This window comes from Clinocottus analis, unplaced genomic scaffold (assembly GCF_023055335.1).
Source record: "Clinocottus analis isolate CAN_PGR_092001 unplaced genomic scaffold, fCliAna1.0.p SCAF_6, whole genome shotgun sequence".
Lineage (NCBI taxonomy): Eukaryota > Metazoa > Chordata > Actinopteri > Perciformes > Cottidae > Clinocottus > Clinocottus analis.
This window is the reverse complement of record NW_027176218.1, coordinates 6,647,170-6,675,156: the sequence shown is the minus strand read 5'-3', so window position 1 is coordinate 6,675,156 and position 27,987 is coordinate 6,647,170. Positions and strand designations below refer to the sequence as shown.

Below are 27,987 nucleotides of genomic sequence, written 5' to 3'. Positions count from 1 at the left end.
GATTTTTAAAGGGAGATATATAATTTTTGACAGCATGTTATTTCAAATTAAGCAAGATTTGGCTTGTTTTTTTTTTAATATATAGCAGAACAGGTATTGCTATTTTTTACTTCAAGAACAGCACAAATTCAGTGGAAACAAGATCCCTACTGTGTCCCTACATGCACCTGGAGCCTTTCACCACACTGTATTTTTCAATGTCATGCGTTGGGCATTAAGTGGCTCGCACTCTGTGCAAAATCAAACTGTGCACATTCATCTTTCCCTCCTCTTTTACGGCCACTTAGGTCAAATCTTGTAGGTAGTCTTGTTTAGTGGCACAATTCTTATCCTGCATAGTGGTTTAAGGATGCACACACGTGTCTCTGTGCTGCATGATCAGGATGATGTCATTTTCACTTCATGTATTTCAGTCTTTATCGACGCGACGTGTCTTTTACTTATCTAATGTGTTGACTGTGTTGTGAGAACCAGGGGTTAAGTTTCTAGAAATTGCCCGAGTTGTTTGTGTGCACCAGACAGATGTTCTCCAGCAGCTATATTTTGCTGAAACCCTCTTTTAAGCAAACTCCTAAATCAGCCTATAAATGAGCTGAGAGACAGGTGTTTACATCTTATCCTCACAGCATGCATTAAAGCAGAATATGGGAAAGAGAAGAGGGAGAAGAAGAAGAAGAAGAAGAAGAAGAAGAAGAAGAAGAAGAAGAAGAAGAAGAAGAAGAAGAAGAAGAAGAAGAAGAGAAGTGGAGAGAGAAGGGATGAGGGGGTACAATAGTCTTCTGTCCAGAAACGTTCCATCAGCCATCCCACAGGACGTCTCCTTGTCTTTAAAAGGGATTAGCTTGGTCCCAGGGCTGACCATGTGTCAGATTTATCAATAAATGTGTGTCATTATCATGTGCGAATCACCATGTGTGGAGGAATGGCCTCATACCCGCTGAACACACAGCTTTTGTCCTTTTACCGACTCAAAGAAAAAGTGCATAAATACAGTGACTTATCTGATATGACTAGGAAAATAAAACGCGAAACCTTCTCTGTTCCCACAAGCCAAGACGAATGAAAGGTGTTCACACATGTGTTGTTCAGGTCAACCTCTTGCCACTTAGCCAGTGTAAACAGTATAATTCTGGGTGCCTGGCAGCTGGTGTCAAAGTGAATGGGACATTTGGGGAGAAAAATCTGATAACATTCTTCGGCGAAAAAGGGAACTCGTGAGCTTATTAGATAAATTTGTTGGCAGCCAAGACTGACCTGTGTTTAGTTGTGGTTGTTCAACTGCTCAAGGCACAGCAATTAAGAGTGGGCTGTGAACTTTTCACTTTACCCTGCGAGAACAGGGCCGGCTCAAACTACGCTGGTGCCTTCAAAGCACCGGGAACTCGGTCAGAAACAGACGGGGGCTGTTGGCTGTCTCAGGGGTCAAGAGTGAGGAAGTCAAAGGTCTGACTCTAGCTCAGACATTGCTGACGAGTCCATTCATTCAGCATTAAGTATAGCGCAGCTGTGCTGAACATGGTTTACCTCATGTTGTTGTTCACATCTCTAAAAGGCGGCAAGTACGTCAACTCCTACAGCTGTAAAGTACCAATCCATGCTCCCGCTCACGTTTTGGCTTTCTCTGAGATGAAAGGAGCCATATAAGGTGGAGATTAAAGCCTTTGATGTGGGAGTGGATGGACGTGGACATGGACGTGTGCGTGTGCGTGTGATAACTCAATTAAAATACACTTTACAAATCTTGGCCGGATCTTAGTCTGACATTGTGATTGAATATGTCTCCTATGATAATGGTCCAAAGTAAATGGCCTATTGTTTTCCTACTTTCATATTGTTGTGTTTAGGTATTTTTATAGGTATCATTTGTGCCATGTTGCTTTTTTCCCTGAGCTAAGTGCCCTATTGAGGCCTAATTTGGATATGGCTGTGCTCAGTGTCATTGTCCACTTGTAATGCATTCTCAATAAACATGGTGCAAAGCTGATGAATGTTCTTTTTTTGCTGCTGGAAAATTGGCCTCACCACATCATTTCTGAATAGAGACGGTGATAGTTTTCAAAGCAGTCTTTGTTGTATCAGCACCTGCTGTGACAGCATATTGTATCGTACAGAAAAGACCAGTTGTAAAAGACTTATTCAGATCCTTCGTTAAGTAAAAGAAGCAATACAGTAATGTAATGATACTCCATTACAAACTTTGCATTCATTATATTAGAATTATCAGCAAAATATAAATACAATACTATCAGAAGTGAAAGTAGTCATGCAGGCGAAAGGGCCTCCATTGGTATTATAGTATTATATAATATTTGATTGTTATTACTGATGCATGAATGTGTAATCAGCTTAACCACATTGAGCATCACCATTGGGCATCGTAGTGTTTTGTCAGAAGTGTGCTCTGTTGCACTTGTAATCTCCTCTAACTATGACATCACTCTGCACTGACACGCCCTGGAGTACACCTCTGCATCACTGAACATTTAGGAGCAGTAGGCTGCTGTAAAGCCCTCAGGGAGCAATTTGGGGTTCAGTGTCCTTCTCAAAGACACTTCGACATGCAGACAGGCGGAGCAGAGGATTGAACCTTGTGGTAAAAAGACGACCTGTGTATGTGCGTTTTCTGGGCACATGCGCTGATAAAGTTGTTATTGCAAGTCCAATAGAAATTCCTGAATCCTTGTGGTTCCATCTTGTTCTCCAGGGAAACATATCTGGCTCTTTGGCTGCTAAATGCTCCACGATGTTCACCAACTAGTCACTAACTCTGTCCGCCAGTGGTTTGGCACTGGGCAGGAAGTGTACAGTGGGTTTGTTCAAGCTAGCTGGTGATGGGAGCAGTGAGACTCAACCAAAACAATATAGCAAAAACAATGAGTTTAAGAACTTATGAGTTTGAGAGTCAAGTTATAATTCTTTCTGGGTTTGTTTCTATGGTCTACATCTTTTAGTAATATATACAAAATATGCATCAGTGCAACTTCACGACAAAAACCTTTACCATTTTATTAATAAATATCACACAAGTGTACTTACCAATAATATTTGAGCAAATACACTGTCAGTTTCCACCACTGAGAGAGTTGGAACAGTCTGTCTTAATGCAAAGACATAACTTTAGCATAGCTTGACTTCCATTTCAGTAGAATTAGCAACACAAGTGATGCCAATGCCACCGTTAAACACATTATGTTCTCACACACGAGCTGCCGACATGGTTTGCACAGCTGCTCTTCACACCTACCACCAAGAAGCTGCACACGGCCGCTATCAGATCCAGCCATTAATGAACATTGAATCGAATTAGCCACAGCAGTAGTGATGCTTATTTCACCTTCGTCTTTATCCGTGTCCTCCCCCCTCCCCCCCACAGTCATCAGGCACCACTGTCATGGTGGACATAGCAGTGATGGGAGAAGCCCACGGACTGATCACAGATCTGCTGGCTGACCCCTCTCTGCCCCCCAACACCTGCACCTCGCTGCGGGCCGTCAGCAACCTGCTAACCACCCAGCTCACCTTCCAGTCGCTGCACCGGCCCCGCCCTGTTTCGCTGCTTAACCCCGGCGATGCCTACACATTCTCAGACTCAGAGGACGGACCAGAGAAAGGAGAGAAGACGTCCATCCATAAGGTAAACCCGTAAATGAAGGTCATGTGTCACGATTTTACCTGTACTGGAAAGATATGCAGAAGCAGGGAGTCGACATGAAGGACTGACTGAATGTTTAATCAAAAGTAGTAATAAGACATTTTTTGTAGGAAATGGCTGAAATAATAGCAATGCAGTCCGCTTTATTAGGGCCACATTTATACACCACAAAGCGCTGCACACACATGTTCATCTTTTAGCCCATGTTTCAGCTAATGAGTGCTTCCTGCTCGCAGAGCTTTTAGCATCAAATGAAGGAGCGTATTTTCATAGAGTTGAGTGAAGAAAAATAGAGCGTGTCTACTGCTCTGAGCAGCGTTCTCCCTTTTCATAGCCACAGCTGTGTCAACATGACAGATGTGCAGAGCCAGACAGCGTGTGTGTGTGTGTGTGTGTGTGTGTGTGTGTGTGTCTGTGTGTGTAGTCGAGAAAAGGGAGAGGCGACATGAAGGTGAACAAATCTCTCAAAAGGTTACAAAGAGGGACGTCTGTGTGTCAACCAAGCTGGACCCCCCACCACCATTTTGGACCCAGTTATTAATCTGAGGAAGAGACCTAACCCGGCTGTCTTGGAAGCTGTCGTGCGGTCGATGGTTGCCATGCCATCGAGCCAATCATTTGGCTGACAGGTGTTTTTTTTTTGTTTTGTTTTTTACGTCGTCTAAACTTTGTACGAGTAGCTAAGACAAACTGTGCCTGGGAGGCTGCCCTCATTAAGACTCCGCTCCTCAGAGATGACATGCAGCCTCTGACTGCCCGGGAGGAGAATAGCAGGAGGAGTGAAGGTGGTTTATGCAGGAGTGGAAAGCCCTGCTCTTGCTTTTCTGCCTCTTGGCTAAGAGTTTGATGTCCATCGTGGTGCATACTGATGCCTTTCAAGCACTTTTCCGAAACCCATTTTCTTTCCAACACAGCGTATGTGTGAAAAATGCAGAACTAATTCTGAAATATTTGAAGTTTCATCAATCTCACCTTTCTTACGAAACAGTTAGAGAGATAAGTCAAGTTACAAACTTAAATCAACACTGGCTTTTTCTTTTTTTTTGTGACGATACCCTGTTTTTTGCCACGCTGTTGTCGATGGTGAGGCGTGTGTTTCTGTGTTGTTGTTTTTTGCTTTTGGTAGAAGTCTGAAAGGCTTTCATGAAAGAATGGAACCATAGTGCTGCAAAATCATACCACAGCACCATTATTCCACCTTTAAAATCAGGAATTAAATGCATATTTTCATACATCTTTAGTATACACTATACTGTGCAAAACGTGTGTGTAATACATTCGTCTAATCATAACAGCATCATACACATGATGTTTTAAGGACAACCCTGGTATGTGCTAACATTTTTGGAGTGTTCTGTCTGTGTGTGTTTGTGTACATATAGTATGTGCTGATTAGGCATTGTTCTTTTGTTGATGTGTGTGTGTTTTGTATACATTTCACAACTTGGTTAATCTGCAACTGGAATCAGCACATGCTAAAATCAGGCAATAGTATTGGTCTTAAATGACGGTTTTGGTAAAGCTTCAGGAGAATTCAGTGAACTGAAATGTCCACTATAGAGGTTAGGCCGACGACACTTTTGAGTGTGTGTGTGTGCTCAGTAAATGCCGCCTTGCTGTGAATGGGCTCATTCAGGATTCTGAGGCGATCTTTACTAGGTCACCCTGCAGAAGACTGGGAGAGAGAGAGAGCGCCTGCCATGTTTAGCGCTGCTGTGCCAAGCTGCTGCATAGCACCGAACAGATGGAGGCACCGCAAGGGCACAGACCACTGGGAATCCCAGAGAAAGAGCAAAGACGAGACTGAGAGAAGGAGACAAAAGAGACATACGAACGGAATAGGAAGCAGAGAGGCAGATTCCCCGTGATGAAATGTATCTGCCCACTGCCATACTGACATTGCATCTCATATTGTTATCGTGAGGGGCATCGTTGGCACTGCTGCCTTCCAATATCCTCCAATCGGGGGGTGACTGTTTTGAAACCAATGAAGGAACAAAATTAAAGTGCCACATGATATATTTTCAAGCTTCTATCGGCTGCATCATTTTTTTTCATCTTCAAGAAACACAAGCGTCTCATCTAGAGGATCAATTTGACTGCAGACAAAGCAAATAAGAATGAAACATATCTCAGAGGTTGGTTACTTTCAGATCCAACCCAATTCCAGCCATGTTTTTTTCCATTCCTGTATTTTGAAGATTTTATTCATTTATGGAGAGAAAAGGGGCTAACAAGGGTTTTCCGTTAGTGTTAACTGTGGTTGTGTCCGTATGTGCGTGTGTGTGTGTGTGTGCAGCGTCTGAGGCGGAGTCTCCACCCCGGGCTTCTGAGGAGGATCTCTTCCACGTGGACCACCACCACCTCCGCCACAGGCCTGCCCACCATTGAGCCCGGGCCCGTCCGAAGGGACCGCAGCGCCAGCATCAAACCCTACCATGAAGCACTCGCCTGCAGGTACCTGAGCGTCAGCTCAACCACCGATGTCTCACTCTTCTTTCAGCATCCTATTCTCAGAAACGTACTTTTATTTGTGCTCCAGTTGCAGATTTAGCAAATGCGGTCTAATTTCAGACATTACTTTTTGCCTGCCGTATTATGTTTTCCTCCCCAGAGGAAGGGGAAAAAAGTTCGGGTTTTCAGTATACTAATTAGGTCCTACTGTGCAACATTCTACCGTAGTTATACATAACTATGGTAGCAAATGCTATAAGGAGGTCTCCTACAATGGCGAGCGCAGTATGACGCATCACTCTGAGGGTTTAGAGGTTTATTCCCAGCAGTGTGGCTGTAGTTATACCAAAGACAGCTTGAGTGAACAGTAATGGCGCAGCAGTACGGAAGAGGATGTGTGTGCATGGGAGCCAGAATGGAAATATGCCCCACGGGCGAACGCATTAACCTGAATAACTGAGACACACAAAACCTCTCTGCACGCTGTGCTGAAGATAGCGCGAGACTCCGGCTACACAGAAGTATCACGGTGCAGAAGTAGATATGCATGGGATATCATATTTATGTTGTTTTGTTTCTTAGATATACTTTCAATGCAATAAACTCATAGATCAGTACAACCACATATGTTTCATAACACATTATAAAACATTTTGTAATGACTTTCACGGTCACGTGTCATATTAATTCACGATTGCTGATCACTGAAATGTATCTCGCTCATGCTCAGGGTCATAGTTTATTATAATTTCCATAGATGTAATACATTTGAATAATGATTACAAAGCATTATAATGTAACTATCTGTTACTCTAAATAAAATAAAAATGTAGTTCAATATTTCTTTAGGTTGGGGGTTGTGGGATATAGAGAAGGTTGCAGGATATGTGTCAGTATTGATGAGCGTTTGTGGGCTTTCATGGGTGTGTGTGTGTGTGTGTGTGTGTGTGTGTGTGTGTGTGTGTGTGTGTGTGTGTTTGTGTGTGTGTGTGTGTGTGTCCATGAAAGCATGTCTTTTTGTGCTGGGGTTTATGCTTGGCTGCATTTTGTTTTGTGTAAGCTGTTGAGAAAATCTGGCCTGGTTGCTCCATTGTGTCCTGACAGGACTAATGCACATGCAGTGAATTAGTAGAAATGTCAAGACATATTGTTGAAAACCCAACAAGCAAAAAATAACTCCTGCTATTTTATATTTAGCCAGTAAATCACATTGATGCATTGAAACTAGAATAAACACAATTTATTAGAGTGGTTATGATTACTAAATGAAACATTTCACCATAATTTGCTGTGATCAGTGCAGGGATTGCATTCCTTACAATTACTTTCTGATTACTGTGACGTTATGTTTGGATTCTCTTAGAACGGCTCGTGTTTTTTTATGAATTTCCAAAGGGGGGCAGATCATTGGAGATTCAACTTGAAAATCTTCAGCTGTGCGTGTTCGTGTGTACTTGAATATGAGTTATCGTGCACACACGTTTTTTATGATGTGAACGCACAAGCAGTACCAGACAGCACATGCTCCCTGTCTTTAAAATATTAAGCATCTCTCAACAAGAAAGAATCCCTTCGTTCTTCATCTACCTTATTCAGTTTCTCCCCTGTGGAGTTTGTGTCATGGGCATGAAAGTCCTGAGATGAATATCAGCATTAGTTAAATACAGAAGCCTCTGGGCGTCTCTGTGCTGCCAAGCGGCGCCACGGATGCTCGTCATGAGCCAATTACTAGGTCGCTTAATACACGGTGTAGGTTTGTGTATGTGTGTGTACGTGTTGTTGTAGTTAGTTTGTTTCATTTTCAAATGTTGCACAATAACTTTTGTTCTAATCTGAAGCACGAGCTGAATTATTCATGTATGAAAAAAAACTTCAGAAAGCCTCGTCTGATGCCTGACTCAAAGACACGCTGAACAGCCTGCTTGGATTCAAACAAAATAGTTTCAACTGAAGATAAATGACCTTTGTGTAGTTTGGCTGTATTTGTTTGGAAGTGTATGTGCAGGCATACAGAACAACAATTGATGTTTCTTGTTTACTGTATTTGAGGCTGGTGTGAGGAAATATTTTATTCTAATAAATTTGGATATTTGGATATATTTTTCACAACGATTTAACTTCTGCAGTTGGAGATTTCAATCAGCTCGCTCACATACATACTGGACCCGCTAGTGACCCCGTAGATAAAAACTAACTCACTGCTGTACAATGAGGCATGACTCTGCTGCTGCACGGCCTATTTCCCACCTCAGATTAATTGAGAAATTATTTTTGGGTGGGTAGTTTTGCAGAAATTTGACGTTTCCAGAAGAGTTGCCATGTTTATTTAGTTGTTGTTTTTTTTAAATTAGAAGCAAAGACCAGTCACAGGGCCGCATGTGATAAGTTCAACCAATTAGGATAAGGCGGATACTAGCTCATTGCACAAAGTATAGTTTGTATAGCTTACATTCATGTACAAACTACTTGAAGTGATGTCTGGATGTAGAAGAGGCCAGCCTACCATTAGGTGTGTATTGCAAAGTATTTTTGGTTGTGAGGAGATTTGTTATTGATTTATGGTTGCACTGTAAAACTGAACTGGTCCCATAAAAACATGTGGTTCCTGTCCTTTAAGGTGATTGTTTAAGTCGAGCTATCTGGAGAAACATGCTAACAAGCAGTCAGACGTGTGACAGCCTCATACTAAAAGAAACTCATACTAAGGAAATAGCACTTTTAGAAAGACTCACTTTTCGGAGGATTTCTGCGTTTTAAATTATTTATTAATATCTGTTACTGAACAATATAATGTAAAGTTCAATAATGTCAAGAAAACGTTCAACATGGTTTCACACTTTTTTAAATAGCTTCAGTCCTGGAGGAGTCTTCAATTCACATCATGTATCTGTAGACAACATATCTATGACATTGTGTATCTGCTGGTTGATAAAAAAATCAAAGTGCTTTGGTTGGTTTGTACTCTCTCATGAACAAGCAATACATAACAAACATGTTCAAATATTTACACAACAAAAAATGTGATGCATGGAGATGCAGAGACAACATTTTAAATAAAAAATAAAACAAACCAATATTTGCATATTACACATACAAAGTGTCATCCATACAGTTCAGACCGGAATGTTAAATTGCCGTAGTAAAATAGATTAATCATAGAAAACGGATATAAAAGTCTACTTCTGTTGACTACAGTATATCCAACCTTCAGCTCTAAATTTCTATTGTTTACCGCACTTCGTAAAAAAAAAAGTGATCTGCGTCTTGAGCCCTCTACAGGGCGGTGTGGGCTACGTCTTTCAGGGACCTGTTTGGGTCTGTTTGCACAACGACAGTGTGATACTTGAACACGTTCTGTAAATGTAAGCACACCGAGCAGCTTCTGTACACAAAGCCCCGTCGCCTGGTCCTGACGCTCAGCCCGGCCCAGCGGCAGGCCCCAGCTATGGCCACTTATGGTGGTGTGAGTACAAACAAACACCTGGGCCTCTCCCCAGTCACCGCAAGCTCACAATTAACACACACACACACACACACACACACACACACACACACACACACACACTGTCACAGCTGCTTCTTCTGGCAGGGGCTATACAGACACAATTGGAGAGAACAGCAAGTCTCTGGGTTTAGTTGACTGCAGCTGAGAGGGTTCTCTCCGGAGTAACACTCACATTTTGGTTGAGCCATTTGGCTTTTTTCCAGAAGTAAACAAAAAAAAGAGCTGGTTTAGGATTCTGTGACGAGCTAAACCTAAAGCGGGTCAGTGCCTTCTGACAACTACTTGCTGTTTTTTGGGGTTAAAACTGTGTCGGTTCGAAGAGCAAGCGGCAACCGGCCAACACATCATCTCTCCAGTGGGCGAGTGTTTTTTTATAATTTATGTACTCTCAACCTGTATTTGTTATGCCTTTTGAGAGCTGGCCAGGACACAGTGACATCAACATTCGTCCACAGATCAAACAAACAACCAATAATCATTTCTGGTATGGTATGAGTCGCATCAGAAAAGTTGGAGGCAGAATTGTTTGGGTGAAGGCGAGAGAACTCATGGAGGGGAGGAAATGAGCACATGGCTTCAATTGCCTTCTCTCTGCTCCATCATCAAATCTGTACAATCTTAATAAGGACATTAGGCTTTTTTCTTTCTTCCGTTTTTTTCCAACATGTCAGCTTTTAGTGACGTGCCTTGTTACAACACTATAACACTAACTTCAAAGCTAAAATATCATTCTTTTTTTCAATCACACGGACCCGGTAAAAAGGGCCCGATTGAATACTTTCCATTTCCCTGACCCCCGGCCACTGGGCTCTTATCTTCTTCACGTCATCTGGCTTGAGAGTAGGTAGATTACTGGAAGCAGAAATAATGGCTGCTGTGTTTATCCTGGCTGGGACACTGTCCGTTTGGGCTCTGAACCAAAGGTAATCTGTCAACCTGCTGAGAGTGGTTGAGTATAAAATCTAGGAGTAAACTGTAGCGGATAGGGGAGCGGGCAGAGGCCAGTTGGAGCTTATTGCATGGCTCAAAACTATTCAGATAAGCAACATGGCAAACGCAGACAATGTTGCAATTCATGCAGTATTTCCTTTTGCAGGATAATTAACTCGATGAAGGTTCATTCTGGAGGATGCCAGGGTGCTTTTGTAGGAGAATAGGAGTCAGTTTCTACTTCAGAGGAACAACTTGATTGTTGGCAATTCATCTTGGCTGTATTCACATTTGTTAAAATGATGTCTACAGCGAGACACCGCATTTGACCTTTGACCTTTGTTGTGTCCTACACATAATGTTTATATACTGCAAATTGTACACACAAATGCACATCTTGAATAAAAAAGTGAATTGGGTTTTATAGCATTATAATGAGGATAATATAATTCGTAGATTGACAGAAAAGTCGTTTTCTGTCAAATATTTTCATGTCAGATATCGACTCTATAATGCTTTTCAAAGGTGAACATTTGCTTTAAATAATAAGGAATGTAAGCGTTTTGGAGCTGGAAAATCGAATTTTTAGACACTTTATAGAGGCCAAACAATTAATCAATAAATTAATAATAGAATAGTAGAATAGATAGTTCCAGCCTTTAACGTAAAAGATTGATTGACAACGTTTTTCATTTGATAATATAGGGAACGACTTGTAGAAACAACATCATAATTTAATATTTTGTTGGTTGCAAAGAAAAACTTCACACTGACTTGAAGCAGTGTTGTCTTATTCTAACCACACAACAGGATGCAGCTTGTTTCCTCGACTGAAAACAATCACATTTGCAGACAGCAGCTACATTATCAGGCAAATTAAATGATTTGAAAGCAAAACAAGTGTTGTCTTGGTACTGTTGATACATCTCACTGGGACATTTAAATGACTGAAACTACAGTGCTGTCTGCAGTGACTACTCCTCAGAAGAGGTTCTTTGACAAAAGCAGAGTCACTCGATACATGACTGACGGATTCCTCGAGTGAAGGCGGCCGGCTTTCTTATTTACATTCAGTGCCGAAGGCTCAATGTCAGTAGCTGAGGTTATTCTGCTGCATTAGCAGAATAGGAAGAGTGTCTGCCAGTTCTTCAACTTTCATTAAAAGTAAACCTTTTAAGCCGAGCGCTGCTGCCCGCCCAGACCCCCCTGACAATAATGTACTTACTGTTCGCCCGCCAAACTATCAAACTATTTTATATTCCACACCTGCTAGGCATTACACACAGTGGTCCAACCTGGCCACGCAAACACAACAGAACTGCCTTTGTTTGGGCCCCGGGGCCATTAGGCAGGGTGGGTACGGCTCAAAAGTGTTCAAGAAACAATTTATCAGAAGGAGATAGACACACTACGGGACTTTGTGCTCCCTGTGACACCATGCTCTAACGGCAGGCATTTCCTGCCCCGAAAAGGCAGGTTTTACAACATTTAGAGAGAGGTATTTTAATTGGAAACACCTATATATGTACAGTTTGACAGTGGTCTCAGTGGAGAAACACGGAAAGCTGTTGAGAGCAGATCAGGGGGCGAACACTGATTTGTCTAGAAGCTCAAAGAGGATGAGCTCAATTTATTATGAGTCATTCCTAACTTGTTGTTCTCATTGCATTGTATTAATGTGTGCATCCATTAAGTCCGCTAATGAGTATTTGTCTTGACGCGTCTGTACAACATTGTTTCATGTGGGGACAGCACAGTAGGAATCCCATTACATTTTTTCTCAACATCTTCTGCCGACTGGTTAGACATCAAAGACAGATGTAGTGCACGCCGTTATTTCCAATTCTTTGGCGCGGCTACGGACAGCAAAGGCTTGCACATTTTGCTCTGTACAAAAGAAAACGCTCATTTACAGTACCAGTCTGCATTTGCAGGTTTTTTTTTATTTTCACATTTTATGTGGATTTTGGTTTTAATCATCTGTTCTGCCAAGCAAAACCAACAACGCAGAAGTCTGATAACCACTAATTCTTTCATGAATATCATCTCATCCTACAAAAAAATGCTTTACGGATTCTAGCATTTGATTTGCAGATCTTTTAGTGCACATTTAGATGCCATTTGTCTTACAAGAAGATACAATTAACCCAGAAAATGTGTTGTTTTTTTGACATTTAGCAGTCTTTCAGTGTGTAGTCTCATAGTATTGAGGTTGGACATGTTCTTCAAGATCATTGAAATTGATTGATTACGACATACACAGCACCAAATATAACATTTCCCGTTCATGCACTTTATCCCCAACCTGTCAAACCTCTCTTGTCTACAGCTGCGGGAGACCATACATCAGACTGAGCCATGGGGAGGGTTCCATAGACAAGGGAGACAGGATACCACGGTCAGGTATGCTCTCAGTCTTCCTCATCCCGATCACCAGCTCCACTATCTCCAAAGAGCAACACTAGCACATATGCTGTATCTCTAATAATAATTAAAAGGTGACCGTCAGATGTTGGTGTCAATCCATTATAGTAACAGGGTAACTAACCAGTGCACAAGTTTTTGATCAGTTTTAAAGCCAGCAATAAAAAATAAACCAGTTTTTCTGACGATACAAAAACAGACTTCGGTAAAAAGCACATTTGTCACCGGACACACAAATCAGACCGCACACTCTCCCTCAAAAAGCATGACAATATGCATCATTTTATCCGTTTCCTCTCGGCCGCAGTGTGACATCTCTTTGTTTTTGTCTTTTACTAGCAGAGGACCAAGTGATGGTGTCATCAGACTATGACAGCACCCACGAAGCCAACCACAGTGACAGCAGTGATGTAGCACACACAGAGGAGGACACGGAGGAAGGAAAAAACCCCGCCCAGAATGTCATCCTCCACCCACTAATACCTCCCGAGGTAACGACTGCTCTTACAATGCAACTCTGTTAGTGAAACCTGCAATCATATTGTCATATTAGTCACATACATTATTAACATCGTATCCATTTGTCTCACCTTGTCTTCACTTGCCACAGGACAAACCAATTCTGGCTCCAGAGCCGTTAGTTATGGAGGACTTAGAGCCTTTGACGAGTCAGCTAAATAATTGGAACTTCCCCATCTTCAATTTGATGGAGAAGACCAATGGGAAATGTGGACGGATCCTCAGTCAGGTGAGCACATCTGGGAACACCGATGACCAGAGGTCAGCCAGAGTCAATAAATATATTGATTATTTACATGAAAATGGAGACATTTCCACCAATAAATGCTTGAAAGGAATAAAAACTGCTGAGTAACATTAGGTGTATTTTGTATTTATAAATGTATAGACTAGTGTGTAATTGCAGAGATGATTATACCCCTCTTAACTGTGATGTGATGATTATCTAAGCCGTAAGATGTTCACAGACTCTCATTTGTATCTTTCAGGTCTCCTACAGGCTCTTTGAAGACACTGGCCTGTTTGAGACCTTCAAGATCCCTGTAAATGAATTCATGAACTACTTCCATGCCCTTGAGAATGGTTACAGAGACATACCATGTAAGCTCCGTCCTCATGTTTTTCAGTTTTCTTCATTTTTCCTGTAATCTTGTATGCAGCTGTAACAATGAAACCAGCCACTAGAGGGAAATGTCATACCATCATATATGACTCTTTGCAGCCTTTATGTTCCTTTTTTATATATATACAAGAAACATAAGCAGCCTAACAGAGCCCCCTGGTGGGGGCGTGGGGGGATAACGCAAACATACTTTTTAAAATGTACTTTCTAACCCAGATCACAACCGGGTCCACGCCACAGATGTGCTTCATGCAGTCTGGTACCTCACCACGCAGGCTGTGCCCGGTCTGCCCAGTCTCATCACTGACCACGGCTCTGCCAGTGACTCAGGTGCTTCCATTAGTACATCCATGCAGACATGTGTGTGTCCTGCAGGGGGTGCTGGTGTGTATGTGAATGTATGTTGTCGCATTAAAACACATGAGCTCCGCATACCTTTTTGTTGAGCTTTCTAACTTTTGCCATTTATTATGATAAAGACTGTCGATATGTAGGCCAGACTTTTTTATTTATATTTTACCATCGGCCTGCAGCTTCACTGTGAGTTCTTATTAATGTCGTAGCATCAAACCTGCAGGAGCGCGTGTTCTTATCCTACTCACAGTTTGTCTTATCTTACTCAGGCTTTTGGCACTTGCAGTTACGTACCAACCACTATTTGAAGTCTAGAACACCATGAAATTGCAGGCAGATTAGAGTTCCCTCTCACCCATATTTCCATAACCTCATTTGTATGCGTTACTAGGGCCATCCCTTTGATCCACATATAAGTGGATTTGAATGTTCAAGTGTGTGTTACTGTGTGTGTGTGTGTGGGTGTGGATGTGTGTGTGGGCTGCAGAGTGTGTGTGTGTGTGTACTTCGGCATGTGCACATGAAAGTACATTATGTGTTTGTGTAAATTCTGCCACCCTGCTCTTCAACCTCCTCTCCTTGTCTGTTCCCCTGTGGCTAGACTCCGACAGTGGAATAACACACAGTCACATGGGCTTCCTGGTTTCAAAGACCTACACTGTGTCAGAAGATGGTTACGGCTGCCTGTCAGGCCTCATACCTGCCCTGGAGCTCATGGCCCTTTATGTGGCCGCTGCAATGCACGACTACGACCACCCCGGGCGGACCAATGCTTTCCTCGTGGCCACCAGCGCCCCACAGGTACTCGCGCTAGTCAGCCAAGAGAACGGCGTCTTATTAGGAGCAAAGTCAGTTGACGTCCAATGGCTTGATTTACTGTTACACACAGTAAAATCTACTTGGAGTCGACAAGATGATCATTTGATTGCCGATTTTCTTCCACTGTGTCTCTTTCACTGCCAAACTGCACTGGCGAGTCAGCCATCTTTAAATACAATTAGACAATCATCAGTTACAGTAGCTACTTATGACTGGTCAGCAATTGACAAGCAATGAGGAGGACATGTCCGTGTTGGGTTTTGTACTCTGCAGAGTATTTTATGTCCAGGAATCTGCCCTAATTGTACTCGTTCATGTAAATGTAAAGTTGTTGTGTGTTTGCAGGCCGTGCTCTACAATGATCGATCCGTCCTGGAAAACCACCACGCTGCCTCGGCATGGAACCTCTTCATGTCGCGGCCGGAGTACAACTTTCTCGTCAACCTGAACCACGGGGAGTTCAAGCGTTTCCGTTTCCTGGTCATTGAGGCCATATTGGCCACTGATCTGAAGAAGCACTTTGACTTCCTTGCTGAGTTCAATGCGAAGGTACTTCTAGAATCAATAGTTTGACATTATTTATTCAAAAGATGTGACTTTTAGGTCTGAAGACTTTACGAATGTAGTGAATAAATCCTATGAGAATGTTAAGTAGATAACAACATAAACTTAAAAATGTCTCAGATTTTTATTGACTTTTGATTTAAGTAATTTGGGGGTTTGTGATTCTCGGGAAACACTATGAATCCCTTTCCTGTCAGAGTAAAAAGTTGACTCATGAGTTGCTATTTTATTTAGTTGTCTTTAGGAACTAGGCTTAGTGAGGAATTTTCTGGACAAACTTTAAATAGTAGCTTTGAATTATTCATCAGCTCTTATTGAAAAAAATATAGATTTATTTAAAAGGAAATGTCCAGTGGTTTTCGAAGAACAGGTCTGTTTGTGCAGAACATTGCAGCACTTGGAGTATGTTCAGCTCGAGTTAACGACACATAGCGCCCTGCAGCTTTTCAAGAATTGAAGACAGAATGTTGGCTTTGGATTTGAGCTTTTTCCATTTTGAGTATGAGCACCACGCTCGATGGCCAGGGTCTGTTAGCTTGCACGTAGCTTGCTGGCAAAAGTAACAGCAATGTCTCTCGCCGTAGTGCACCCCGCTCTGCTCTTCCTCGAAGCAAATTAGCTTTCTGTGAAGTACCCGTCAGGTTTCTCACTTGATCTCGTCAGCTTCCTGAATTATTAGGTGCGAATGATAAGACGGCTGCTCCCTCGTCAGATCTCAAGCTCATCAAGCAAGACATAACAAATTCAGAATCAAACAGTGTTTATATTAATTGAAGCATTAACCGCATGGGTTTGAAAGCTACTGCGTCTGTAGAAATAAGTTAATAATAAAAAATGTCTCCAATATAGATCAGAGAAATGCATAATTTGTAATATCTTACGCCAACTATGAGTGGTCATAACGCATTTAAAGCATAATAATTCAAACTTTATCAGGGACAAGTCTGTTCATGTGACTCATAAGTTAACAGGTGTGAGGGGTACAACTAAAATGCCTTAATAAACCTTTAAGACATTGAAATGCTGACACAATCTTGGAACACATGAATAATTCCATAAACATAATATCCACATGCAGATAACATACGAACAGACTATGTTAAATGTAAAAATGGTTGTCTGTTGATCCCCTAGGTGGGGGATGATCCGTCCACGGGTATTGATTGGTCTAACGAGAACGACAGGTTGCTGGTGTGCCAGATGTGCATTAAACTGGCGGACATCAATGGGCCTCTGAAGTGCAAGGACCTGCATCTGCAGTGGACCGAGGGCATCGTCAACGAGTTCTACGAACAGGTGTGTGAACCGTCTCCGACGGGAACTGTTGGTATTTACTCACTGTTGCTTTTGGTGACATGATCCTTCGTCACTATTAAGACCATTTTAGGTCAATCTCTCATGCAGTGCACTGTCCTGGAGCCTCAAATATTCACTCGCCCACCAAATGATTTGCTCTTTATTGGTAGATGAAAGTGTATTATGAAATAAATGTAAGTATGTGTGATGTTGTTGAAGAAATGGGCAATACACATCTTTGGTTTTGTTCTTTTCGTGGGATTTGTTTCACAAGAATAAAGAGTAAAGACAACACGGAGAAAATTGGACACCTCTTTTCAGCACCACAACTATATACCTTATTTTAATCTTCACATGCCTACCCATAATTCTAACTTTAACACGGAAACAACCTCTTAACCTTCACTTTAATCGGATCCTTAACCAACCAGAATTCCCTTAATATGAATATAATAATTGTCCTCATTCCAGTCTAAGAAAAGTCTCCCGGGCTGTGTTTCAGAAATGATTTCTGTCTCGTCTCAAACTCTTCCTCCATGTGGATGTTGAACTTCAAGCCTGATTGATTTTTCTCCCTTTAATTCATTTTTGTGTTCAGTCTTTCTGACATATTGAGTTAGATAAGGCAGCGCTCCGCCTGATAACTGTTATTGTGTGAGGTGCTGTCATAATTCCATGGCAAGATTGACGCATCTGTCCAGTTATGTAAGATCTACTTTTGCCTTTTTTCATTTACATGTTATATATGTATTATATATTTACATAAGATGAGGAAACAGTAGTGAACAAAGTAAAGGTCTCTCGTAGTTTGGGCTTTGTTGTCACTGTAATAAAATAATATGGAATTGTGGCCTCATGTTGAATATGCATTCAGTGACCACCTTATTAGACACACCTGATATTGCTATTCACAGCTCTGCCATCATTTTTACTTTGACTCATCATGTTCAGTTCTTGTTGTATACCAAATTCAGGTACATTTATTACTGAGGTAATAGTTTGAGGTAGTGCTGAATGGAGTGCATTACTGTGTATTGTGTTTGTATTGTTGTGCAGTCCAGTACAACACCACTACTAATTATGACTACAATGCTTAAACGTGTCATTAGATTAAATGAATACCGGTGTACCTAATAAAGTGGCCACATTGCTGCTTTAATAAACTGCATCTAAGGCCACCCTCATTAACCTTTGTACAGTACAGTAAGCTCCTATGCACCCTGCTAGTTCAGTTAGGTGGCTCAATCCGCTTGTTACAAGCCTCTCTGACAATCGTTTTAGGGCTGCCATGTGGTGACATACGTCAGCTGCCATGTGGTGACATTCGTCAGCTACCATGTGGTGACATATGTCAGCTGCCCAGGCAAGAAGCCTGTGATTATACTGACCTCCTCCAGAGTCCAACAACCTCAAGAAAAGGGCCAAAGCGAGGCTACTCCTTCTCAATAGAGAACATGTTCAGGCATACATACAAAGCACCACACACCATCCAACACACGCACAAGCACTTTGTCATGCAGCACCAGAAAACATGTCGCCACAATCTTAAGGATAAGATTTGTTCGCCATGCTGTCAAAATAGCTGAAATTGATTAAGATGTGTGAACTGGGATCTGTTTGTCTTGAATCTGTATCCCAATACTGGATGAATCTTACAGGGTTTTACACTTTATAGACACCGAAAGTCCTACTCCCAAACATGAGCAGTCTTGTATTTATTTGGATAGCTTCGTGAGAACTGTCCACTGTTTTCTTACCACTGTTTCTGAAACATATCGCATCGACACCAGACGGCTTTCCCTGCAATGCTTCTGAAATCTCCCCATCTGTCGTGGTGGCGGCAGCTGGATCTCAGAGCTCTTCACCTTCTTTTTACGTACGCTCACCTGCCGAGATATTCCAGCAAGTTCAAGTCCATCTCAGATCCCTTCTTTTGATGACTCTCATTGTGCCTGACATGAAAAGGTCGCTGTTCTGCAGGAATAAAAGCATGCTAGTGTAAAGTGTATACGATGGCACTTGAGTTCCCAAGGAAACTAGGAAACCTGTCTATAGTTGTTGTTTATGGCCTTCATACAGACGTCACAGACAGCACGCATGCTGCTGCCCCACAGCTTTCCCACTATATTCTATATTCTATATTCTTTGGGCCGTTGTGTGATTTACTTTCATGAATGCTTCTGATTCATTGCCATGGCCATCTTTAAAGGTCACATACTATGCTCATTTCCAGGTTCATGTTTGTATTTGGGGTTTCTACAAGAACATGTTTATGTCCTTAAATGTTGTTAAAATTGTTATATTCAGCCCTTTTCGAATAATAAAAAATAAATTAAAAAGACATACAAATCAAACATTTTACATTATATATATATATATATATATATATATATATATATATATATATATATATATGCTTCTTATTCTGATTGTGAAATCAATAATTTGTTAGATGTTGGCTTGACTTCTTTACAACGTATGAATTACTTTTGTATGTTGAAAGGTGAATCACGCCATGTCTTGGCATTCATGAACTACTGTGGGTCATGCTTCATGCAGGGCGACGAGGAGTCCAGCCAGGGCCTCCCGGTCAGCCCCTTCATGGACCGAGCGGCACCCCAGTTGGCCAAACTCCAGGAATCGTTCATCACACACATTGTGGGACCGCTGTGCAACTCCTACGATTCAGCCAGCCTCATGCCCGGACGATGGGTGGAGCCTAACCCAGAGGAGGAGGAGCCAGAGATCACTGAGAATGAGGAAGAGGAGGAAGAGGAGGAGGAAGATGATGAGGATACTGCAGAGGAAGATACGTCCACGAGCTCAGAAGCGTCACGTAAGAACTGCCGTCTAAAACAAAGCTAGAGTAGTCACGTAAGCATAAACAGGAAGTGATCACAGACTCGTTATAGGGACTTCATTATACAATATGATATTCGGAAATACATTTAACAGATTTTTGTGTTTTAAAAAACATTGCAACATTAGATTACAAGGCCTCTGATCAGAATACTGTATGTTATCAATAACAACTCATTGGAAAGACAAAAGGAAGTTTAACTTTTAGTAAGCCTCTTGACCAGCCCGTTTTAATATTTCAATAAATACAGAGAAAGACATCTTAAATGTCTGTAGGAGTTATGAGGGACACGAGTTGAGCCATTTGGACATGCTTTAGTGTGATTGTTCAGCCTCTGTCAAAAAGGTCAAACCACACAGTGTGACAGCGAGACCAATGACTTGAAGCCAGAGACGGTTGGTTCGCTTGCTGATGGATGACTGCAACTGTTAGTTACTTTTCCATTCGGACAATGTGTAAAATGTAGGGCTGGACACATTCATTCGTTATAAATGCGGTTACGCAGCAATTCGTTAATGCCGATAATTATTTGATCATGCGTTAACCGCATGTTGTTGTTGTTTTTGCATTGCAAGGGGCTTATTAGCGCTGCACACAGGTGCTGCACTTTAAATTTCTCCCAGACAGCGCAGTTCAGCCCTGGGCTTTTTATGGCCCAGGTCCTGATACCTGTCAGCTGTCCTTCACATCTCCACCTTATTCAACCAGCCTTCATTGCACTTTACTTTTTTCACTGAGTAAGAAAAACTGATTCAACTGGAAAACATCAATAGCACTTATTGCTTTTGTATAAAGTTAATGAATTGCTAGTCTTTAACATACATCTTACGGTAAGCTACAAACTGAACATGGACAAAAGCAGGAGTTGCTTGTCCCTTACAGGGACCCTTACTACTGAACTCCTGGATAAAAGACAAATATTCTGATAAAAAAAAAAAAGACAACTTGCTGTTGCTCCACCGCGCCTGTTATATTGTTCTGATAACATTACTTTAAAATAAAAGTGGTTGAATTGGGCGCATAATGCGATTAATCGCAGAAAAATAATGCCTTTAATCAGTTAGATGTTTTCAACTTCGCCCAGCCCGAGTAGAATGTAATCACGCTATTTTCTTTCCAGAGAAAGGATCCTCCAAGAAGAGAAGGAAAGTCTTCTGCCAGATCACCCACCACCTGCTGGAGAACCACGAGATGTGGAAGAAGGTCATCGCGGAGGAGGCCCAGAAACAGGGCCAAGGAGCAGAATCTGTCCATTTAAACAATGTCGCCGAGCCAATCCTGGCTATTCATGAGGAGGAAGAGGAGCCAGGCAGCCGAGAGGAGCTAGTAGAAGGAGAGGATCCAGAAGAGGGGGTGGAGGAACCAGAGTGGCCCGTTTCTCCGCAGGAGGACTCTCAACCTTCAGTGGATGTAGCGGAGGAGGACCCACAGTGAAACAGCCGATTGGAAATATGGCGCCAGTCAGGGCGAGGACGTGAAGAAATATTTCTTGTTTTCTTATCCTATAAACTGACTCCTGTCTTTGCCAGCACTTCACTTAGACACAACACTGTAGATGTTTGGGAAATGTGTGCCTATACAGAAAAGAAAAAAAAAAACAGGGTGGGAAAATTTGTGCTTTACACATTTTATCTTAATATCTGGTTTCACCAAACAGTTAAAGGAGCTTTCCATTTTGCAATACAGGATTATTTGTGTACTTTGGGATACAGACTCTTTTGCTACTGTCAAGAGAAGAGGAAAACTGCTTGCACAGACCTCAACCCAATGTGGTAACACAGGACTGCAGACATTTGCTGCCAATTTATACATAATTATTTTCTGAATGCAATTATATATAGACATCACAGTTACTTGTACTTGTGTTTCAATTTTAGCAAGAGTTTTTGAGGTCTCACATGGGCCATAATATGTTTTCTTTTTCTATATATGGATTATAAAGGGAGTCAATCAAATGAGGAACATTGGCGTATCTTTTATTCCTTTCAACTTCTGCCAAAATGAAATACTCACCCATAGGATTTTGCATATGAAATCAAATGATAGCACTTTTTTGTCTTACATTTGTTGCCAAATTAAGTACTTTTTACTATTTGTTGTAGCCATATTACTTTATGGTAGGAGACTAAGGCTCTTGACACTCTGTATTTGTGTGTGTGCGTGTGTGTCTGCATGTTTAAATTGGTGTGCTCAAATGCACAATCCTTCTGCAGAGGACATAGATATATCCAGCAGATTTATTCGTGCCATCTCAAATGTAGTCCAGAGGTCTGCACTGACAAGGCAACAGAGGGGGAGTTGGAAAGTATTCTGTACTGAATACAAAACCAAAAAGGGAATACAGTACACAAAACATATAGTAATACTACCAAAGTGTGAAGGGACAAACAACTGCATTATTAAAACACAAAGAACCACAAAGTATAATCTATTCAACGAAAGTCACTAAAATGAATGAGATGTAAAATCCTTCAATGTTCTTTGAAGATGGCCATAGGTAGACTAACGAATACACTGTCCGACAACTTCTTTTTTCTCTTTTTCTTTTGCAATTTCTTTTGTCTATGTATTTGGACTCAGTGTGCTGTATTTTAGTCTTCAGTTACTGGTTCTCATGATGTAAAACAACTGCAAATGATGCTGATCTTTAACCCTCAGGAAAAACTCAACTGTTGAAATTCAAAGTAAATATCTGTATCACCTGCAGACAGTAAGTTACAGTTATGGTTACACATGTGCAGGGATCGTAAGCTAGTTTGAAATATGTTCATAAAAGGCCAAGAGCCTTTGACTATTATAACATCTTTGCATCTAAACACCATGCATGTTTCTGAATTCTTCTCGTGGCTCCTCAAGGAGACATTCATTCTCTCAGAGTTACAAGTACACAGGACTCCAGAGTCCTTCTGCAAGTAAAAGTCCAATCTGATATATCAAAGCATTTGCTGTGATAATACAGAGAGAAGTCAAGGTTGATAAAAGTGTGTTGGTGCAAGCCTGAGAGCCGCTACAATTATCTGAGGCTAAATTATGAAGTTGTGTGACGCCAGTAGAACATATTTATCTTAATGAAATGGAGATGTATCGCAGTAGAAGTCACATTTTGAGTAATGGCCAAGACGATGGTGATGGCAGCAGTATGACTTATTTACCATTTACTCTTTGCAACATCGAGTTTGTCATTTGGACTTTCACCTGATGTTCTATCTCTCATACTTTCCCAACATTTGGCCCTATGATGTTGTGTCCCATTACTTTTTTATGACGGAAAATAATTGCATTAGTAGCACAATGTGATTATAATCAGAGATGACATTCTCTACCTTTGATTCAAATCTTAGGGTCTTAGTCTTCTTATTGCTTCACAATCACTGTCATAATATAACAAGGTAGTGAGTATGTCAGCTGGAGCGATCGTCACTTTAGACATTCAATTGATGAAATCAATGAAGCAAAGAGAAAGTGCTCCCGGGGAGTTATTAAAAACCTTGACTGACTTGAGGTCGCATGATATCCCGTACTGTCAACCAAGAAAAAGCCAGTGAAATAACCAGCTGCCCAATAGCTTGTGTAGGATGCCAAATGTCACTGAAGAATATCCCACTTTGCTCAAAGTAAATAATTCTGATAGAAAAAGTGTTTGAGAGACCATAAGTAGATCTTGAGTTGAACAAGTAAAGTGCTTTACACTGAGTTGGCAGGTCAACCGTTTGTCACACACGAGTGCAGTGTTATGAATTATCCACTGCTAATCTTGTCGGGGTCTGATGACCTACATGCACATGTTATCCTGTCGTGCGCTGGTTTCTCATCTCATACTGTACCACAGCTCTCCTTCACGATTTCCTTTCTTTCAACTGATCGATAAAAGGCTGCACGTCACACACGCCAACCTGTGGAGAGAACATGAGAGCTTTCCGGGGTGATGTAAATTACAACGAGTACCGAGCTCCGTGCCCTTGTAACCGGCAGTGACGTGCTCTTAACATCACCCAATGTTCCCAACAGAGGTGAAAAGCGCACTACATCCGTGATGGCCCGTTAACTGCCGCCCTGGCGCTGCTCTGTGCTGCAGTGTCAAGGGGAGGACGACCAACTCAGGAACTGCAGCTTTTAGGCCAAACAAGTTGAAAAGGATTGATTTCCCCACTGATTAGAAATACCTTCGACAGAGAATCAGGTCCAATTTTGTTTTTTTTTGTGGTCTCTAACGATCCTGTGTTGCCTCACTCGTTGTATCTTATATACAAAATGCCTCCCGTGTTCTCGATGTTGCCTGCAATTCATCCATAATGAGCTATAATCATCATGACAATAAACACATTTGATTTAGCATCTTGAAAAACCTGATGAGACAAAGTAAACAATGTTGACAAGCAATTCAATACCACACAGACTTCTTAGCTTAAGTGGTCCAGAATTATAAATACATATAATTACATCAACTTAAACTGTTTAAACGTTTTGCTTTGTGAATGTACAAATAACATATACAGTCTGTGTGTGTGTACATGTGTGTGTCTGTGACAGAGACAGAGAGAGCAAGATAACGTGTGTGTATCTGTGTTTGTTTGATTTCTTCCGTCGGCCTCTCTAATGTGACTTTATTTGACGAGCGTTTACTGTTGAGTAGCGGCTTACTCACAAGTAGAGGCGGTGAAACAATGGAGGGCAAAGTGATGCAGGAAGTAATACTTCAATTCTCAGATGTTCAGAGGAAATCTGTATTCACGGTCGGTCCGATAGCATATTTCTCCTTGTGCTTCCTCTTTGATCTCCCAAGTGCTCAGTTTGCAGATCAGAGATCCTCACCGGCATCAGCGGTCGAGCATTCATCACACGTCTCTCGTCCTTAAAGGGATGAGGTTCTGACGCTGTGTCAGCGTGTTGGTGGTCCCTCTCATTCATAGCCATGCATTTTGTCCCCGGGTCACATCAGTCTGAAGACAATACTGTTTGATGTAATACAGTATGCCAGTTTTGACAATGTATTTTGTGTTTCCTAATTGTTTTTTTTTTTCATTGTCGTATACTTATTCACACATGAAGCATCATTGTAACCATGAGAACCAAACAAGCTTTACGATTCTGTAAAACAAAATGAGATGAGTATTTTTATATAGTTGACACATGATTAAATAATTACTTTCTTCTCACTAGTACCTTGCACTTATCACATGTACTAATACTTACACAAGGAAGAATATGTCCAAATACACAGTATTTGTGAAAGTAAAATAATTTTCTTGCAGGTTGACGCTCCATTTTGTACAATATACATATATGCTGTACAGTAGAGAAATTTTAAAACTACAAAAACTCTTTTAGATATACATTATTTATTTTTACCATTTTGTAATTTAGACACTATACTGTAGCTTCAATATTGCCAGACTTACTGGAAGTGCCTATATTGGTATTATGTATCATACAGTGAATATATTTGAAGATCATTAGAAGTTGTCACAAACTGAACCATGTGGATGTTGTAATGTGAATACATTGAATTACAAGACTATAATTTCTGTGGTATCCCCGTGTCTGTGTTGTGTTTATTTTTCCTCTTTGACTTTGGCTTTATACTGAAATCTACCAGGTACATCATGACATCATTTCTTTTGAAGATGTGGTGCTTCATCAAGACCATCTTGGTGTTCGAACACAGTTTAAGTCTTGAACCTGGAGAATCTTCTCCATATTCTCATCATTTTAATGTTGAATTGGTCACAACACGACCCCACAGGTCCCTCTCTCAGTCCATGTTATTTCAATCGAGCAATATACAATATTCAGAGCATTAATATAGCAACACACAACTGTTATCTGTGTACAAATATTGTGGAGTAAAGTCTACCTGAGCAGAAAACGAAGTGGCTCTCCCTCTGTGTGTGTCGTTATCCGAATTTCTCCTGGTTTTGCTGACAGAGACCTGCTGGTGAAGCATGTTTTTAGTGCATGTCAGTGCACGTGAGCCCCAATAGTGCAATGCTCTTATAAGGCGGTTACGTTATACCCAACAGCCGCGTCTCTAAAGTACGGCACCTCCTTTTGGTTCCCTCTGAGGGATAATCTTGTATTATGCTATTTTAAAAGGGGGGGCAATGAAGAGGTGATGCCAGTTTTACTTAAGATACATTGCACGTGTTATTGCCTCTTTAGAGTGAAGCTTAACAAAGGACACATCCTTGTATGTTGTGTGATCGACGGCAAGTTGTTGCACATGGCAGTGGGGAAGAACTAGGACAGGAAGTAATAGGGAGACAAAGAAATACCTTTAAAAACTAATTAGGAATGAAAGACTCATACAAACCACTTCTTGAACTGCTTGACCTGATGATGCAATCACTTTTTTCCTGTATTCATCAGATTTATTTTGATCAAACTGGTCAGAGTTTCAAAACCTTTTTACATTTTACATTAGTAGGTGGAATTGAGAAAACACTACCGAAGGCATCAAACAATAATGAATGTTTCATGTAGGTTATTAATAGTGCAGCTATCTCCTCTCTTTGAAGATCTTCACTTTGAAGACATCCATTAACCAGATGTTTTAAATACTGCAATAAAGCAATCTAAAGTCAATATTTCCCAGATGCTGAAGTTCCATAACAGATTGTGTTTGAAAACTGGAGAGTGTGCATGTGCTCTTCCTGTTCATGGTCTCCACCATGTTTATTGAATACACCTTCAGCTGTACACACGGTGTAATCTCACTGGGAGGATCTTTTAGTGGACCAAAAAAACTTAATATTTTATTATGCTCAAAGGAGAGCACACAACAGATCATTAACAATGGAGATGTGACGTGTTACATTTAGGATTGGCAATACGATGATAAAAACTGTGAGAGAACTATGGTAAACCATTGTGGGTTACGCAGGAATCAATGCTGCTTTGTGCAAATATTGAATTGAGAACTAAGCACCTTGATTTGCTAAGTATTAGTTTTTGGGGATTTAGTAAAAACAAACATTCCTGTTGATGATTAAATCCTGGAAAAGGATCTCAATTGGTTTTCCTGAAAAAGCATCAGAATATTTGGCTACTGCTATTTCAAAATAAAATAGCACGTGCATTGTGTGAAGATTTTAGTGGATATTGCCCAGTCCTATGATAATGTATTCTTACAGCCAGCTCTGCATCTAACTTTGGATAACACTGCGGTTATGTTTACCTCTGAAGAGAGAGGTATCATTCATAACAAGCGCTCTGCTGTATAGCCATGGCAACAGAGCAACTTGAGAAATGAGGTCCGACCAGCTGCTGCGTCAGTGGGCTCGACAGGGAACATCGTGACCTTATCTATGACGCATTAAAGATGCATTGGCACCCACTTGGTTTTGTAGGCTTTTAAAAACATCTTTCATCTGATCTTCTTTTATGAAACTTGTCTCTGGGATGATTTCAGAAAAAAATAAAACCAACAACAATCACGCGTAAAACTGGACTCCATTTTAAATTTGTTTGAACCTTCATTTGTGAGCCTTTGGAACTAATTTGGGTAGAGCTTACTGCTAGATGATATTAGTTCAGTCAAACTTGAGGAAGCTACCACATATTAAATTGTGTGACTCGTTGAACTAGGTAGAGATAAAGCAAGGCGAAGTCCTATACTATTGACCAGCGTGGGACCATGTTTAAAAAAAAAAAAGATGTACAGTAATCAACTGCAAAAATGTTTTAATGTTAATGCTGTTTGAATCGCACCATAAATTACACATATATTTGTCAATTCAAAGGATGGTTTTGTAAGTCAAGAAAGTCAGTTGCAAAACTAAAAAATAGTTGCACGCGTGAAAAGTAGGCTTCCAGTGCTTTCTGCCAGAAAGAGTTTATTTCAACCCAAAACATGATGTATCCTAAACCTAATCAAGTACGTTTGTTGCCTTAACCAAAGCAACTTTCTAAAAGGTACTTCAACAAACAAATTGCAACTGTCTTAAAATATCTTTTAAATTGATAAACATCAAATGTGTAATTCCTGCCAC

The 27,987-nt window shown here is 41.0% G+C and overlaps 1 protein-coding gene across 2 annotated transcripts in view; it reads left to right on the top strand.

Annotated features, from left to right (window-relative positions):
• Window positions 1-25,840, top strand: part of pde3a (phosphodiesterase 3A, cGMP-inhibited) — a 66,996-nt gene extending 41,156 nt beyond the window's left edge. The window contains exons 3-14 of one of the 2 annotated variants that reach the window (XM_068603570.1): window positions 3,374-3,634; window positions 5,952-6,109; window positions 12,871-12,944; window positions 13,308-13,456; window positions 13,576-13,713; window positions 13,973-14,084; window positions 14,323-14,436; window positions 15,062-15,261; window positions 15,625-15,828; window positions 16,978-17,139; window positions 19,699-19,975; window positions 21,120-25,840. In XM_068603570.1, the coding sequence (XP_068459671.1) occupies window positions 3,374-3,634; window positions 5,952-6,109; window positions 12,871-12,944; window positions 13,308-13,456; window positions 13,576-13,713; window positions 13,973-14,084; window positions 14,323-14,436; window positions 15,062-15,261; window positions 15,625-15,828; window positions 16,978-17,139; window positions 19,699-19,975; window positions 21,120-21,433 (2,163 nt within the window). In that variant the 3' untranslated portion in view covers window positions 21,434-25,840. Of the gene's footprint in view, window positions 1-3,373; window positions 3,635-5,951; window positions 6,110-12,870; window positions 12,945-13,304; window positions 13,457-13,575; window positions 13,714-13,972; window positions 14,085-14,322; window positions 14,437-15,061; window positions 15,262-15,624; window positions 15,829-16,977; window positions 17,140-19,698; window positions 19,976-21,119 lie in introns of both variants that reach the window. The other variant, XM_068603569.1, reaches the window with a different exon arrangement.
• Window positions 25,841-27,987: the final 2,147 nt, after the last annotated feature.